The sequence below is a fragment of the Rhinatrema bivittatum genome, chromosome 3 (assembly GCF_901001135.1).
Source record: "Rhinatrema bivittatum chromosome 3, aRhiBiv1.1, whole genome shotgun sequence".
NCBI classification, from domain to species: Eukaryota; Metazoa; Chordata; class Amphibia; order Gymnophiona; family Rhinatrematidae; genus Rhinatrema; species Rhinatrema bivittatum.
Window position 1 is genome coordinate 431554879 of NC_042617.1, and position 13809 is coordinate 431568687.

Here is a 13809-nt window from a genome sequence, read left to right on the forward strand (position 1 = left end):
GCCTGACGCAGCTAGTATCCCACTACTAATACATTTCCACCTAACAGTGTAGCTTTAGAAAGATAGGTCAAATAATAAAGGTGTTTTTATTGACTCACCAGGACTGCATAAGTGTGTCAGAGAGACGGCCTCATTTTATCATGCTTTATAATTATCACTAAACCTATGTTAATGGCCACTATGGTATGATAAAAACGTTGTTGCCCTTACTGCAAATCAAAGAAGTGTTCTTTCCCACATTAAATCCAGTGTAAGTATGTGTATATTATATTACAAAAATGCAGTAGGAGTCCTTCATTTGCATAATTTTCTTGATTTTTGCATACTCATTATCATATTTAAATACTAATATGCATTAGACCATGGCAATGGTTAAGGGAAATTGGATTCAAACAGCATCCAAGGGCCCTGACTTTTACAGTCTAGGAAACTGATAAACATGGTGGTAACCTGCACAGTGCAGCAGATACTGGCATAGCTTGCTGCGCAGACTGGGTGGATCATTTGGTCATTTTCTGCCTTCATTTCTATGTTTCTATGTAACGAGGCTTCATGAATGACCTAGTAAATTTGCTATCCAGTCTGTGTCTGAATATAGACCTCTAAATTTGTAATGTGCTGTAACCCACATTGAATGAATCTGATATTAAAAAAGGTGAGAAATAAATCCAAGTAATAAATAATAAATGAATTTTAAAAAATATGGGATAGGCACACGATTCTCGGATGTGAAGAAGTGAGAGTGAAACCTGAGGTCCAATAGACTGCAAAGTTGCATCAAAAATAGATTACTAGATAAGTCTTACAGTCTATAATCTGCCATTGTTTGCATAGTATTTAAATGTATTTGTATTGGGGAAAAAATCTAGAATATTGCTTTTCATTCAAAAACTATTTTGCTACTGAAATCAAATATTGATTAGCAACAAGAACCAAAAAGCATTCTTCAGATGGACAGAAAATTACCCCATAAAACGTTTGTTAATATAATAAAGTATCCTCTTAACAAAAGTGCCTGGTTGGTTTTGTTCAAACATGAACAATTCAAACTTTTAAATATGCAGTAGTTATTGACACTGCATCTTGCTAATGTCTGTTTTACTATTTTTCAGCAGATCTTTCTTGGATATGAAGGATATTTTTATATTTGTTCTATTTACTGCATATTTAAGATGGATGGTGTAGAAAAGGTGTGAATGACAAGACCTAGCAGCATTCCTGTTACCTAATGAATAGTATGAGCCTGTGATGTGTTACTCTCATTAAAACTGAAAATAATAACTAATCTCATTGATGCATTACAGCCAATAATAATCAAAATAAATACATTGCATTGTATTCTTAAACAGATATGCATATATACCATCATCTCATTTTCCCTGTCATACTACTCATTTCATTCTTGCTTAATAGTATTATTGTTTTAGAAACTATTACAGAAACTCATGTTAACTGAACAGAATGATCTGAAGCCTGTGCTCACAGATTATTATTTATTCTCTGCAGGCACCATCATCACCTTCTTCACCCACAGTTAATGAACCAAAATATGAGAAGCGTTGGCTAGACACCTTATCACTTCCTCTGTCGATGGCTCGAATTTCAAGGTTCAAGGCTGGAACAGATAAATTAAGGTTTGCAATATGGAAGGGGAAGATGGGGGATGGGGGTCAAACGATTGGACCTTTTAGTGTGAGAAAGTTAACCAAGTGTATTATTTCTAGAAAGACAGAGCTAGTTGCATTCTATAGCTATACTGAAAGATGCTGCTGTCTAACCTTATTGGAATTTATTTTAACACTATGGAACTATGATTCAAAAGTACAGCAGCTGAAAAAAATGTTGCGTAATCGCACAACCTCCAGTAATGCTTCAAAGTGGTAATATATTACAAAGCAGAAAGACCGAGATGTTGGGTTATTTTCTTTTATGGAATGGTCCTGTAGTCAGTTTTGTCCTGGGTATTTGTCTGGCTCTGATTTGTTTTCTCACCTTGTTTGCTGTATCTTCTTAGGATGAGACTCCCTCTCAGAGGAGTTGGATTAAATACCGTTGTACCACAGGGCTTGGCTGTAGACAATGGACCTTGTGATAGACAAGGTAGACAGATATGCGTGGCCATCACTGGAACACATAAGAGCTCCAGCATGCTCTTCTTGACTCCAGCACTCTTTCTACCTCTTCCAAGTAGAGCAATTCTGTCACAAAGCAAAGGATGTTAATGAAAATATGGAAATTTGTTTTGATTTAGTTCACACATTCCTAATTTTGAACAAAGTGGTTGAATACATGAGACTGGCATGCTGGGAATCTGATCCCCCACTAGAAGCATGAGAAAAGGTATAGCAAAGAGGAATGAATCTTCAAACCTGACCAACCCTTTCCTTAATTGCTTCCCCCTTTGATGTCATAGGGAATCTAGTACAACAGGACCCTAATTAACCTACTTCAGAGTTGTCTCTAGTTTCTGCTCACTTTGTCACGCTCACAAATCTTTTCTGCATTCTTATCTCTATAGTACATTGGAGAAATGATTGTTCTGTATTACCAGCTTTGTTCCTCTTTTGGTGTTTTGGCTATTCATACCACTTTTGGTATTGTATTGTGCCTCCTTTGGTGCATTGGTCTATTCATGCCATTTTGAACCTCCTTTTTTGGTGTCCTGGGCTATTCTTGCCACTGTTGGCGCTGCCTCGCATACTTTATGGTGCCTTGGCATGTTCATATCACTTCAGGTTCTGCTTTACTTCTGTTTTGGTGTCCATGTTGTTGGTATCCCTTAACTTTCTCATGGTTCCTGCTTTTGTTTGGGCAGCTTTGCCTCCCCTTCATGGTGCCTCAGGGTGTTCATGCCACTGTTGTTTCTGCTTTGCCTCTCTCATGGCAACTTGGAGTGTTCTTGTTACTGTTTGTGATGCTTTACCTCTCACAGTGTTAAGGAAGTTTTAATGATGGAATATTTGGGCACAAGAGTGGATTTTCAAAGGCCACACATATTTTAAAACGGGCCCTGCCATGCGCATAAACCCCGTTATGAGCACAAGTGCCGGGCCTCTCCAAGGGGGCGGGGTCTGGACGGAGAGGGGCGGGTGGGGGGGGGCAGGATGGGACAGCACCATTGTATGCTGTCCCGGGGAAGTGCGCGCTGGCAGCCAGATGGTGCATAAATTACTTCTGCTCATCAGAGCAGGTAAGTTAAAAAACAAAAAAAAGTGTTAGACTAGAGTAGATATAGGGGTCAGGGTGGAGAGGGGAAAGGGAAGGAAGGTTAGGCAGGGGAGTAGGGAAGTTCCTTCCCAGTCCGCTCCTTAATTGGAGTGAACAGGGAGGAAACTAGGGGAGGCCAGAATGTGTTGTCGTTCGTATGAATGGAGAATCGGCTGCCCAGTGTGCGTCACCCACACATGACTGCATGGATTTTAAGATCTGGCACACATGTATGCCCAGCCATCCGTCTGATTTTATAACATGTGAGCGCTGGTGCATGCACATTATAAAATTGGTGCGTCCATGTGCATGTGCCAGGAACCGCGAGCACATGGACGCATGCACTCTTCTTTGAAAATCGACCCCTTAATGAATAGATCATGTACCCATGTGATATAAGCCCAATTGGAGAATGGAATGATGGGTAATGTATATCTACTGACCATGCAGTACTCATTCACTCTGGAAACTTTCACACACACTGGCACAGTTTCTAAGACTATGAGATAATGTATATAATTTAATTTATTGCTGGTAAATGTGTATAAGTAATTTTATATTTTCCAAGTTCAATTATTCAATTTTCAATTCCCCATACTATTGTTACGATCCTACCCGCGAGGAGCGCGGGCAGGCTCTTACCTCCATGTGGCCAGTCGGGCCGCTGACGCTGCTGCCTCCGTGGCAGCTCTGCTGCAGTGTCCGGGCTCCTCCCCGGCTGCCTCCAGCCCTGCGCTGCAGGGTCTGCCCACCGGGAGCCTTCCCATGTGGCTGAGTCAGCTGTGTCAGCCCCTGTGTCTCCCCGACGCGTCTCTGCCTATCCCGGGGCTTTCAGCCAGCAGGGAGGCCGACCCTGCTTGTGCCTGCTTCTGCCCGGGTCCTCGACCGGCAGGGAGCCGTCCCTGCTGGTGCCTGCAGTTCCCACAGCTCCCTGCAGCCAGCCTTACCTCTCTGCCTGCAGCCTGCTACAGCTCCCTGCTCGTCCTGCAGCCAGCACTTCTCTCTCTCTGCTTCAGTCCTGGTGGCTGGGAGCCGCTCCAGCGACCTGCATTCACCCAGTTCTAGCCCAGGGCTGCTCCGCTGCTTCCCTGGGTTTTCCACGTGGCTGAGGACGCCACCAGCTTCCAGCACTCCTCTCTCCAGCTTCCTAGGGCGCGAGCGCGCGCCTCTCGTCTGTTCTTAAAGGGCCAGCCAGGTGTGGCCCCTGCTGGCTCCTCCCTGGGCGTTGTCCACCTCAGCTCTACAAAGGGATTCAACGTTCAGTCTGTCTTTGCCTTCGCAAGGAGTTGGTCACTCCTGAGACCCTCATTCCAGGAGCTGCCTTGAGTTCCAGCCTTCTGCAAGGTCTAAGTGTTCCATGTTTCCAGTTGTTCCAGTCCTGATGTCTTCAGTTGTTCCAGTCCTGATGTTCACCTGTTCCTGTTTCTGTCTTGAGGTCTGATTCTTATCCGGTATCCATGATCCAGCCCAGATATTACAAGCCTTGTACCTTGATCCTGAAACTCGCCTGAAAGCTAAGTACCTTGCTTTTGAATCTCCTGAAAGCTAGCACCTTGATCCTGTGTTCTCCAATGTCCTGGTACCTCCCGGCAAGCCACGCTGTGGTCCATGACCAGCCCTCGGGGCGGGCTGATTAGGGCCATCTGTGATGCAAGCCATGTACCTCGTTTCTAAGTCTCTGAGAAGTCCTTGTTCCTGACCCTGAGCTTGATCCTGTGTTCTCCAATGTCCTGGTACCTCACGGCAAGCCACGCCGTGGTCCATGACCAGCCCTTGGGGTGGGCTGGTTAGGGCCATCTGTGATGCAAGCCATGTACCTCGTATCCAAGTCTCTGAGAAGCCCTTGTTCCTGACCCTGTATCCTGCCTTGGCTTCCGGTGCGCAGCAATCCTGCTTCTCCCCTGTGACCTTGATGTCGGTGCCAGATCCAGTTCCTGATCCAGTCCTATATGTGCTGGTCTTCGTCTTTGTCTGGTTCCTGAGCCTTCTGGCCTGTTGGGCCCTGGAGTGGCCAACAGTTGGGATTCGTTCCTGAGCTTTGGAGCTTCCCTTCCTGCCAGCCGACGGGGCTTCGGATGTCAGTATCCCAGCATCGGAGTTCGCTTCGCCTGGTTCTCTCCTGCATTTTCCCACTCTCTGCGTGGTCCGTGACCTGCCCTCCAAGGCAGTGTTGGGGATGCGTGGGACAGGGTGGCCCGTGTCTCAGTCCCAGGAGTGGTCTGAGCAGGGTACCCTGAGGGACTGTGCTCAAGTCTCCCTTCAGTCCTTGTTCCTGAGTCTACATCTGCACCTTCAGTACCTCTCCTCTGAACCTACCCCTGCATCTTCAGTACCTCGCTTCTGAATCTACCTCTGCACCTTCAGTACCTTGCTTCTGAGTCTACGTCTGCACTCCCAGTACACTGCTTCTGAGTCTACGTCTGCACTTCCAGCACCCTGTTCCTGAGTCTCGTCTGAATCTATGTTCCAGTCTTCGCTGTCCTGGCCTCTGTCCGGCCTGCCGCTTCGTGCCGTACCCTGCGGCAGGTCCGAAAGGGCTGGGAACGGTCGGAGGACTGTTCACAAGACCAACATTGCGTTGTTGGGTCTTCCGAAGTGTGCAGGTCCGGAGGAGGGCCTGTCGCCTGGTCATCACTCCAGTCTTGCTTCCGTCCTACCCATGCTCGGGCATGCCACGCCTCCCGCAGCCCTCTTCGGAATCCTCTGGGGTCGAGCCGCGGCCCAAGGACACACATCGCTCAGGAAGTGGGATCACTCTCCTAGCGCTCCACAACAACTATATGATATGCAAACAGTGCTTCTAACTTTCAGTGTCCTCCATTTCTTACACATCTCTGAAGTGAAGTATCTTGTAACATAGACAAGAGTCCATATTGCATCTGCATGTCTCCTTCTGGTTACATCTGTGGCTGGGCTGCTTACCTTCTGCTTTGAGCTGGATCTGGCTGTCTGGTCATATGCCTAAGGCTTGATCATCTGCCCAAGTTACCTGTGTTTGGGCTGATGCCTTGCGTTGCCTGGAAGCATTGGCCTGAGTGTTTGCACTGATATGTTGGAGCTGAATGGCAAATTTTTAGGTTCTGGCCACATTGTTTTATGGTGCAGTCTTATGCAATCAAGGAGCAAAATTGCATGTCTTTCTTCTCATTGGTTGGATCTGATTGCATGTCTTTCATCTCATTGATTGGTTCTGAGCATAAATCCATATCCCTAAAATGTCAGGGCATCTGGGTTATTTGAGTCAAAAGAATGCAAAACGATTCATCATAATATCACATGCTGTTTACCTCTTCTCCCATATGATCAAAGGGAGGAGTATGGAAGAAACTTCTGAAAATGAGGCCTCCCCTCATTGGTTGTTTCTTCTCTTAAAATACATATGATTCTAATCTGATACTTCTTATCCCGCAACTGTCCCCTCCAATTATATCCTTATTCTCATTGATATTTGCCAAGTTTTAAAAGGCTTTTGTTTGCCTTACTACATGGTCCGCCTGCTCTGTAACTGTCAGTTACAGCTCTAACTTTTAAATGTTGCGAAATATTCTAAAAGAAAACCCAAATGCTGGAAAAGTCTCTAGGCCTAGTTTCTCTTTTGGTTTGGTTAGTGTATGTGTTTAAATGTCCATTTTCTTTAAAATGTCCATTTTATCCATAGTATCCCATTGCAGAAACTTAGAAGTAAAATTTAAGACCCACACAAGTGCGCACATATGCGCGTGTTTGCCCAGTGAGCACATGGACACACCAATTTTATAACATACATGCACATGTTATAAAATCTGAATTCCATGCGTCCATGCGAGCGAATGCCATCTGGAGCGTGTAAGTTGGGGGAATTTTAGTAGGTATGTGCGGCGACACAATAGGCCTTTTATCCTAGTTTCCTCCTAATTTGCCCCAGTAAAAGGGAGGACTTCTTAAACCCTCTAGCTAACTTGCCTCTCTTTTACCCTATTAACCCCGAGTCTTAAAATCTCGCAGACTAGCCACATTTTTTTTGTTAAACAATTTACCCGCCGGCTACAGCAGAAGTAAAGTTATGCAGTAGGGGACCCCGGCATGTGCTTGTGCATGTAACTACTTACATGATGAATTCATGGTGCAGTCCTGGCCCACCCATGCCCCCCTCAGACCACGCCCCACCTTTTTTCAGAAAACATTTTGGGGCGGATTTTAAAAGGCCTGCGCGCATAAATCCGGAAGGATTTACGTGCGCAGGGCCCTCGCGCACCGGCGCGCCTAAAGCCCCGGGACACGCATATGTCCAGGGGCTTTCGAAAAGGGGCGGGGGGCGTGTCCGGGGGCGTTCCCGAAACGACGCAGCATTTCGGGGGCATGCTGCGGCGTTCGGGGGTGGGCCCGGGGGCGTGGTGCCGGCCCGGGGGCGTGGTCGAGGCCTCCGGACCAGCCCCCGGGACCGGAGGACGGAGTGGGGCTGCCGGCCGGCGCGTGCAAAGTTACGCCTGCTTTCAGCAGGCGTAACTTTGCCGACAAAGGTAAGGGGGGGTTTAGATAGGGCCGGGGGGGTGGGTTAGGTAGGGGAAGTGAGGGCGAAGGAAAGTTCCCTCCGAGGCCGCTCCGAAATCGGAGCGGCCTCGGAGGGAACAGGCAGCGTGCTGGGCTCGGCGCGCGCACTTTGCACAAATGTGCACCCCCTTGCGCGCGCCGACCCCTGATTTTATAAGATACGCGCGGCTACGTGCGTATCTTATAAAATCCAGCGTACTTTTGTTCGCGCCTGGTGCGCGAACAAAAGTACGCGATCGCGTATTTTTTAAAGATCTACCCCTTTATGGGGTAGATTTTCAAATACCTCGAATAGGCGTACTTTTGTTGGCGCTCCAGGCGCAAACAAAAGTACGCTGGATTTTAGTAGATACGCGCGTAGCCGCGCGTATCCGCTAAAATCCGGGATCGGCGCGCGCAAGGCTATGGATTTTGTATAGCCGGCGCGTGCTGAGCCGCGCAGCCTACCTCCGTTCCCTCCGAGGCCGCTCCGAAATTGGAGCGGCCTCGAAGGGAACTTTCCTTTGCCCTCCCCTCACCTTCCCCTCCCTTCCCCTACCTAACCCACCCGCCCGGCCCTGTCTAAACCCCTCACTTACTTTTGTCGGGGGATTTACGCCTCCCGGAGAGAGAAGTAAATCCCCGCGTGCCAGCAGGCCGCTAGCGCGCCGGGACGCGACCTGGGGGCGGGTCCGGAGGGCGCGGCCACGCCCCCGGGCCATCCCGGGCCGTAGCCACGCCCCCGGGCCCGCCCCCAGAACGCTCCCGGCACGCCCCGAAAAAGCCGCGCGGTTCGGGCCCGCCCCCTGACATGCCCCCGACACGCCCTCTCCGAAAACCCCGGGACTTACGCGAGTCCCGGGGCTCTGCGCTCGCTGGTAGGCCTATGTAAAATAGGCTTACCGGCGCGCAGGGCCCTGCTCGCCTAAATCCGCCCAGATTTGGGCGGATTTAGGCGAGCAGGGCTCTTAAAATCCGCCCCTATGCGTGTACTGGGAGATACATGGGTATCTGTGCCAGTTTTAAAATCCATGCAGTGTGCGCCAGGCCAAGTCACGTGCATATCTTCTGGCTTTGGCACACATAGGGCTTTTAAAATCGACCAGGAAATCAGTTTTAAATCTATTTATTTATTTATTTATTGATTGATTTGTTTGTTTGTTTTTAATATACCGACATTCTATATGGCATATCACATCGGTGTACATATGAACTCATAGAATAATATGACAATGGTGCCTTATTATTCTTATATAGTAACAGAAACTTAATTAACAGATTGGAACTTATGTTGGTATACATTGAAACAGTTTAACCTAATTAACAAGTTGGAAAACTTTTTGAATTGCCTGGGGTGATTGGAAGGGGTGGGATGAAGAAGATGGATAAGTTGGGTAGAAAAGGGGGGGGAGGAGGAGGGTGCAGGTGGTGAGGTGTTATCATTAGCATATGGGTTGGAAGGCTTTCTAGAATAGTCAAGTTTTTAGGCTCTTCTTGAAGGACTGGGTTGAAGGTTCTAATCTGAGATGTGTGGATAGTTTGTTCCATAGTGAGGGGCCAGCTATTGAGATGGCGCGTTCTTTGGTTGTGGTACGGTGGGCCAGTTTGGTGGAGGGAATTGTCAGCAGGCCGGTGTTCTTGGATCGGAGCCCTCCACCCCCATGACTCTCCTTTAGAGTCATGGGGGTGGAGGGCGTCCTTTAGCCATTCAATCTTCTCATTGTTGATGGACTTATGCAAGAGGGTTAGAGCTTTGTATTGTATTCTGTGGGTTATGGGGAGCCAGTGGAGGTCTTTAAGAATGGGTGTGATGTGGGTGGAGCGTTTGTTGTTTGTGAGGGATCTGGCTGCTGCATTTTGCAGTAGTTGAAGAGGTTTGAGGAAGGATGCAGGGAACCCGAGTAGGAGAGAGTTGCAGTAGTCCAGTTTGGAGAATGAGGGATTGCAGTACTGTCCGGTAGTCTTGGTTGAAGAGGAGGGGTTTGAGTTTTTTGAGGACTTGTAGTTTGAAGTAGCCCTCTTTTATTGTTGCGTTGATGTGTTTTTTTAGGTTAAGTTCGGAGTCTAGTGTGATTCCTAGGTCTTTTACTGTGGATATGAATTGACTGGTTGTGTGGTTGGGAGGTCTTGAATGTTCTTTGTGGAAGGTTTGTTTGTTATATATAGTATTTCGGTTTTCGTGTGGTTGAGTGTGAGCAATATCTGATATATTCCTTGCATTGTAAGAGGCTTATATGGTAGGACAAAAATAAAAATGTCCATATGAGAGGCTTATTAGAGACATTCTTTGCAAGTTTATCCTGACTTCCTATCACTAATCTTATATGTAATTCTCTACCCGAACTCTAATCATAACAACAGTAGCTTGGGCTATTCATGACATTGTTGGTTCTGCTTTGCCCCTGTTGTAATGCTATGGGCTATTAATGTCAGCTTGGTGCCATTTTGACCCACTCTTGATATTAGAATGCTGTTCCTTAAATGCTGATGCCTATCTGTAAATTTCATAAAAATTGCATAAAAGAAACTCCAATTTTAAAGTGCAATATTGGATTGACTTTAATGGAGAACAAATGAGTAAATGACATGAATAAACAAAATGATTCGGTCCAAACCAAAGAAATGAATTGTGGAGTCACATGAATTAAACCTTTTTTTTTTCTGCACACATCCCTACTACTTACCCATAAGGCCTCAGTTTTATAAGGGTTTAGTTTCAACTTATTAGCTTTCATTCAACATGACAGAATTTAAACATTGATTTAGAATTGATAGAGAATCTCTTGAATCAGAATTCATAGGCTAATATAAGTGATTATCAGCAATATATAATTAAAAATGCATTCTAAACAATTGGCTAATATCCATCTATGGATATTTTGGAGCTGAAAGGTGCCCCTTCAAAATTACAGACTGCAAACCTTCCATTAAGAAATATTGAAATCACTGAGTGACCTTTCCATCAACACTCAAACAGACAATCTTTCCAATTAAATCTCATAATCTACAGTGTCAATGGCAGCCATTTATTTATTTGCAAACATTTCTATAATGCTTTCTCCATGGATTGTTCAATGCAATTTACAAGTAAAGTAACATACATAAGTCTTATACAATAGTTAATAATAAGCTTTAGATAAAGGAAAATTTAAATAACATAAATAACATTAACTAAGACAAAATAAACACACATAAAACTGCAACTGAAAATATGCAAAGTAAATAAAAACCAATGTATATTACTAGGTAAAAAGAACAAACCGCTGGGGCTCAATCAGCATATGCTTTCCGCCAGTTCAAATATGATGACTACATTCTCACACTTTAAATACTGAAAAAATCTTGTTAAGGTGACTGAGAAGGAGAATTCATACCCACTCATATGCCTGTTTAAAAAGATATGTCCTCAAAGATTTTTTGAAATCTTTTAAATTAGTGATCTCTTATGGCATGTAGGATTTCATTTCAAATTTTGGGACCAGCAACTGAGAAAGCACAATGTCTGATAATATCTAATTTTGCTGTTTTAAAGGTCAGAATATCAAGTACATTTTTATTTTGGGAACAATGTTGTCTAGTTGGCTTATAAATATGGAGAGATGTATTTAACTGACTTGAATATTCTTTATATAATAAATTGAAAATTAAAGTATTTTATATTGGATTCTGAATGAGACTGGTAACCAGTGCAAAGAATACAACACATTGAATAAAATTAATTATGACTTATTTTATCTAAATCTCATCTGTGATCATCCACAAGAACACTAGTGCTGTACTAATACTAAACCTAGGATTGATGGGGTCAATAAAGTTAGTCTTAGCAAGTAACTCATGTAATAGTTAAGGAATCGTCTTTTGAATTAGCTTACTCAAAAATGGCAAGCTTGAAACTGGCCTATAATTTTCAAGCAATTTTCAATCAAGAAGGCTTTTTAAAGATACTGCAGGTTGGATCACTGTGTGTGTAAGTGACATAGATTGGATTGTATCAGTGAGGAAAGATTTTATTATGACCTTCAACTGATTCAATATCTCCTTGTCAAATTTCTTTTATTACTCATGAAGGATTAGGATTCAACATATAAGTGGAGGGTCTGCTTTTCTGCAGCAGAGGTTCAACAGTCAATTCATGGCATCAGTACTGACAGAAATAACAGGCTCAGAGGAAACAGTCCACTCTTTGCAATTTAGAGAAATTTTATCTGAGAAAAAAAATAAAACATTGATGTCAATCAAGAGCAGAGTACATTGGCAAGTGATCAGATGATGGATTGGATATACAGTAATAGTCTTCTAACCACAGTAAACAATTTGTTGCATAGGAGGTAGATCCTTGGGCTGAGGTGGAGTTGACACAAACCATAGGCGAGGGCCTATGGGTCCCCACCATCAGCAGGATGAGTGGGCTGAAGCTGGAGCCACTGGAGCTTCACCTATACCAGCCCATGATCCCCTCAGGTTGAGTCTTCGGCTGCCAGGGCCGGAGATGATTCAGCCCAGACACAGCAGCGAGCAGGTGGTGTGGTCCTATCCTGGACAGGATATGGAACAGGAACTCAAGCACCAAGGGACAAGAAGGAACTGAAGGTGCCTGAGCAAAGGAATGCCGAAGCCTTAAAAGTCCGTGTCCAGAGGATAGGGACAAGGCGTCACTGTCAAACTTGAATGGAAGCTGGCGGCACTTGGAAGGTGTAGCAAGCAACATGGAACTCTGGACTCAAAATCTGAGGCGAAGTCATTTGTAGCAAATATCAAAGCATGGAGAAGGCAGGCATGGTCAGGCGTAGCAATGGTCAAGGCACAGAGAAGGCAGACGAGGTCAGGCGTAGCAGAGGTCAGAACCAGGTAGTCGATCCAGTAGACAGATGAGACTAACACAAGAAACAGGAACCAGGAATCACAGGATAAAGACAAGCGCAAGGCAACTAGAACTCGGAAATTGGAATAGGAGACCAAGGCGACCTGTTGCAAAGGCAATGCTGAGGAGCACCGCCTGAGCTTTTATATGTTGAGGGAACTGAAGTCAACATCCGGGTCCATGGCCAGGTTCCCACCTCGTTCCCTTCAAAGATTTCATTGGGGCACATGCATAACACAATTCATAAAAATCATTTGCAGTTTGCTAAATAAAAGATATATTTATTTAATAATAAATAATAATAGAATTATCATTATTACATGCTTAAAATGATAACTGATAAAATTAATGCATTAATATCATGATTGTAATTAGGGATGTTCAGGACCAACATTTTGACTGGTTCATTTTTTTTTTTTTTGGGGGGGGGGGTCTTTTTTTTTTGTTTTTTTAATAATTTTTAATTGGTCAGATCATTTACCAAAAAACCCCCATTAAACCCCCAAACAAACAAACAAACAAAAAAAAGTCCTATAGTATCTGGAATTGGGTCTATTTTAGAACCATTATTTTATTTATTTATTTATTTATTTATTTATTTATTTATTATCTAAATTTATTGACATTTTTAATGTCCTTTTGTTCCTAAGATTAAATCATATGTCAGAGACTCCTCGCACCTAATTTCAATTTTACAGGAACTCACATAGGCTTGGTTTTATTTAGAAATAATGATAACATACTGGTTCCAGTCTTATACATTGCAGGTAAACGTAAGAGATAATTCTCAATTGGGTAAGGCTTAGTTCCAATCCAGGTATTAAGTCTGGTTCTTTTCATAGCAGTTTTCTCCATTAACAGCATGCATAATAAAACGTCTGTTTATAGACAAGATATAACATAACATTAACACATTAACGGGCGGATTTTAAATGCCCTGCTCGCGTAAATCCGCCCGTATTTACGCGAGCAGGGCCCTCGCACGCCGGCGCACCTATTTTGCATAGGCCGCTGGCGCGTGCAGAGCCCCGGGATGCGCGTAAGTCCCGGGGTTTTTTAAGGGGGCATGTCAGGGGCGGGACCGAATGACGCGGTGTTTCGGGGGCAGGACGCGGCGTTTCGAGGGTGGGACCGGGGGCGTGGCGCCGGCCCGGGAGCGTGGTCGAGGCCTCCGGACCAGCTCCCAGGTCAGATGATGGCACGCCAGCAGTCCGCTGGCGCGAGTAGATTTA

General features: G+C 44.9%; 1 protein-coding gene across 1 annotated transcript in view; it reads left to right on the plus strand.

The window, feature by feature from the left end:
* SNTG2 (syntrophin gamma 2) overlaps positions 1 to 13809 on the plus strand; it is a 690678-nt gene that overhangs the window by 341719 nt on the left and 335150 nt on the right. Inside the window, exon 9 of the mRNA XM_029596873.1 lies at positions 1507 to 1634. Within this exon, the coding sequence (XP_029452733.1) occupies positions 1507 to 1634 (128 nt within the window). The remainder of the gene's footprint in view (positions 1 to 1506; positions 1635 to 13809) is intronic.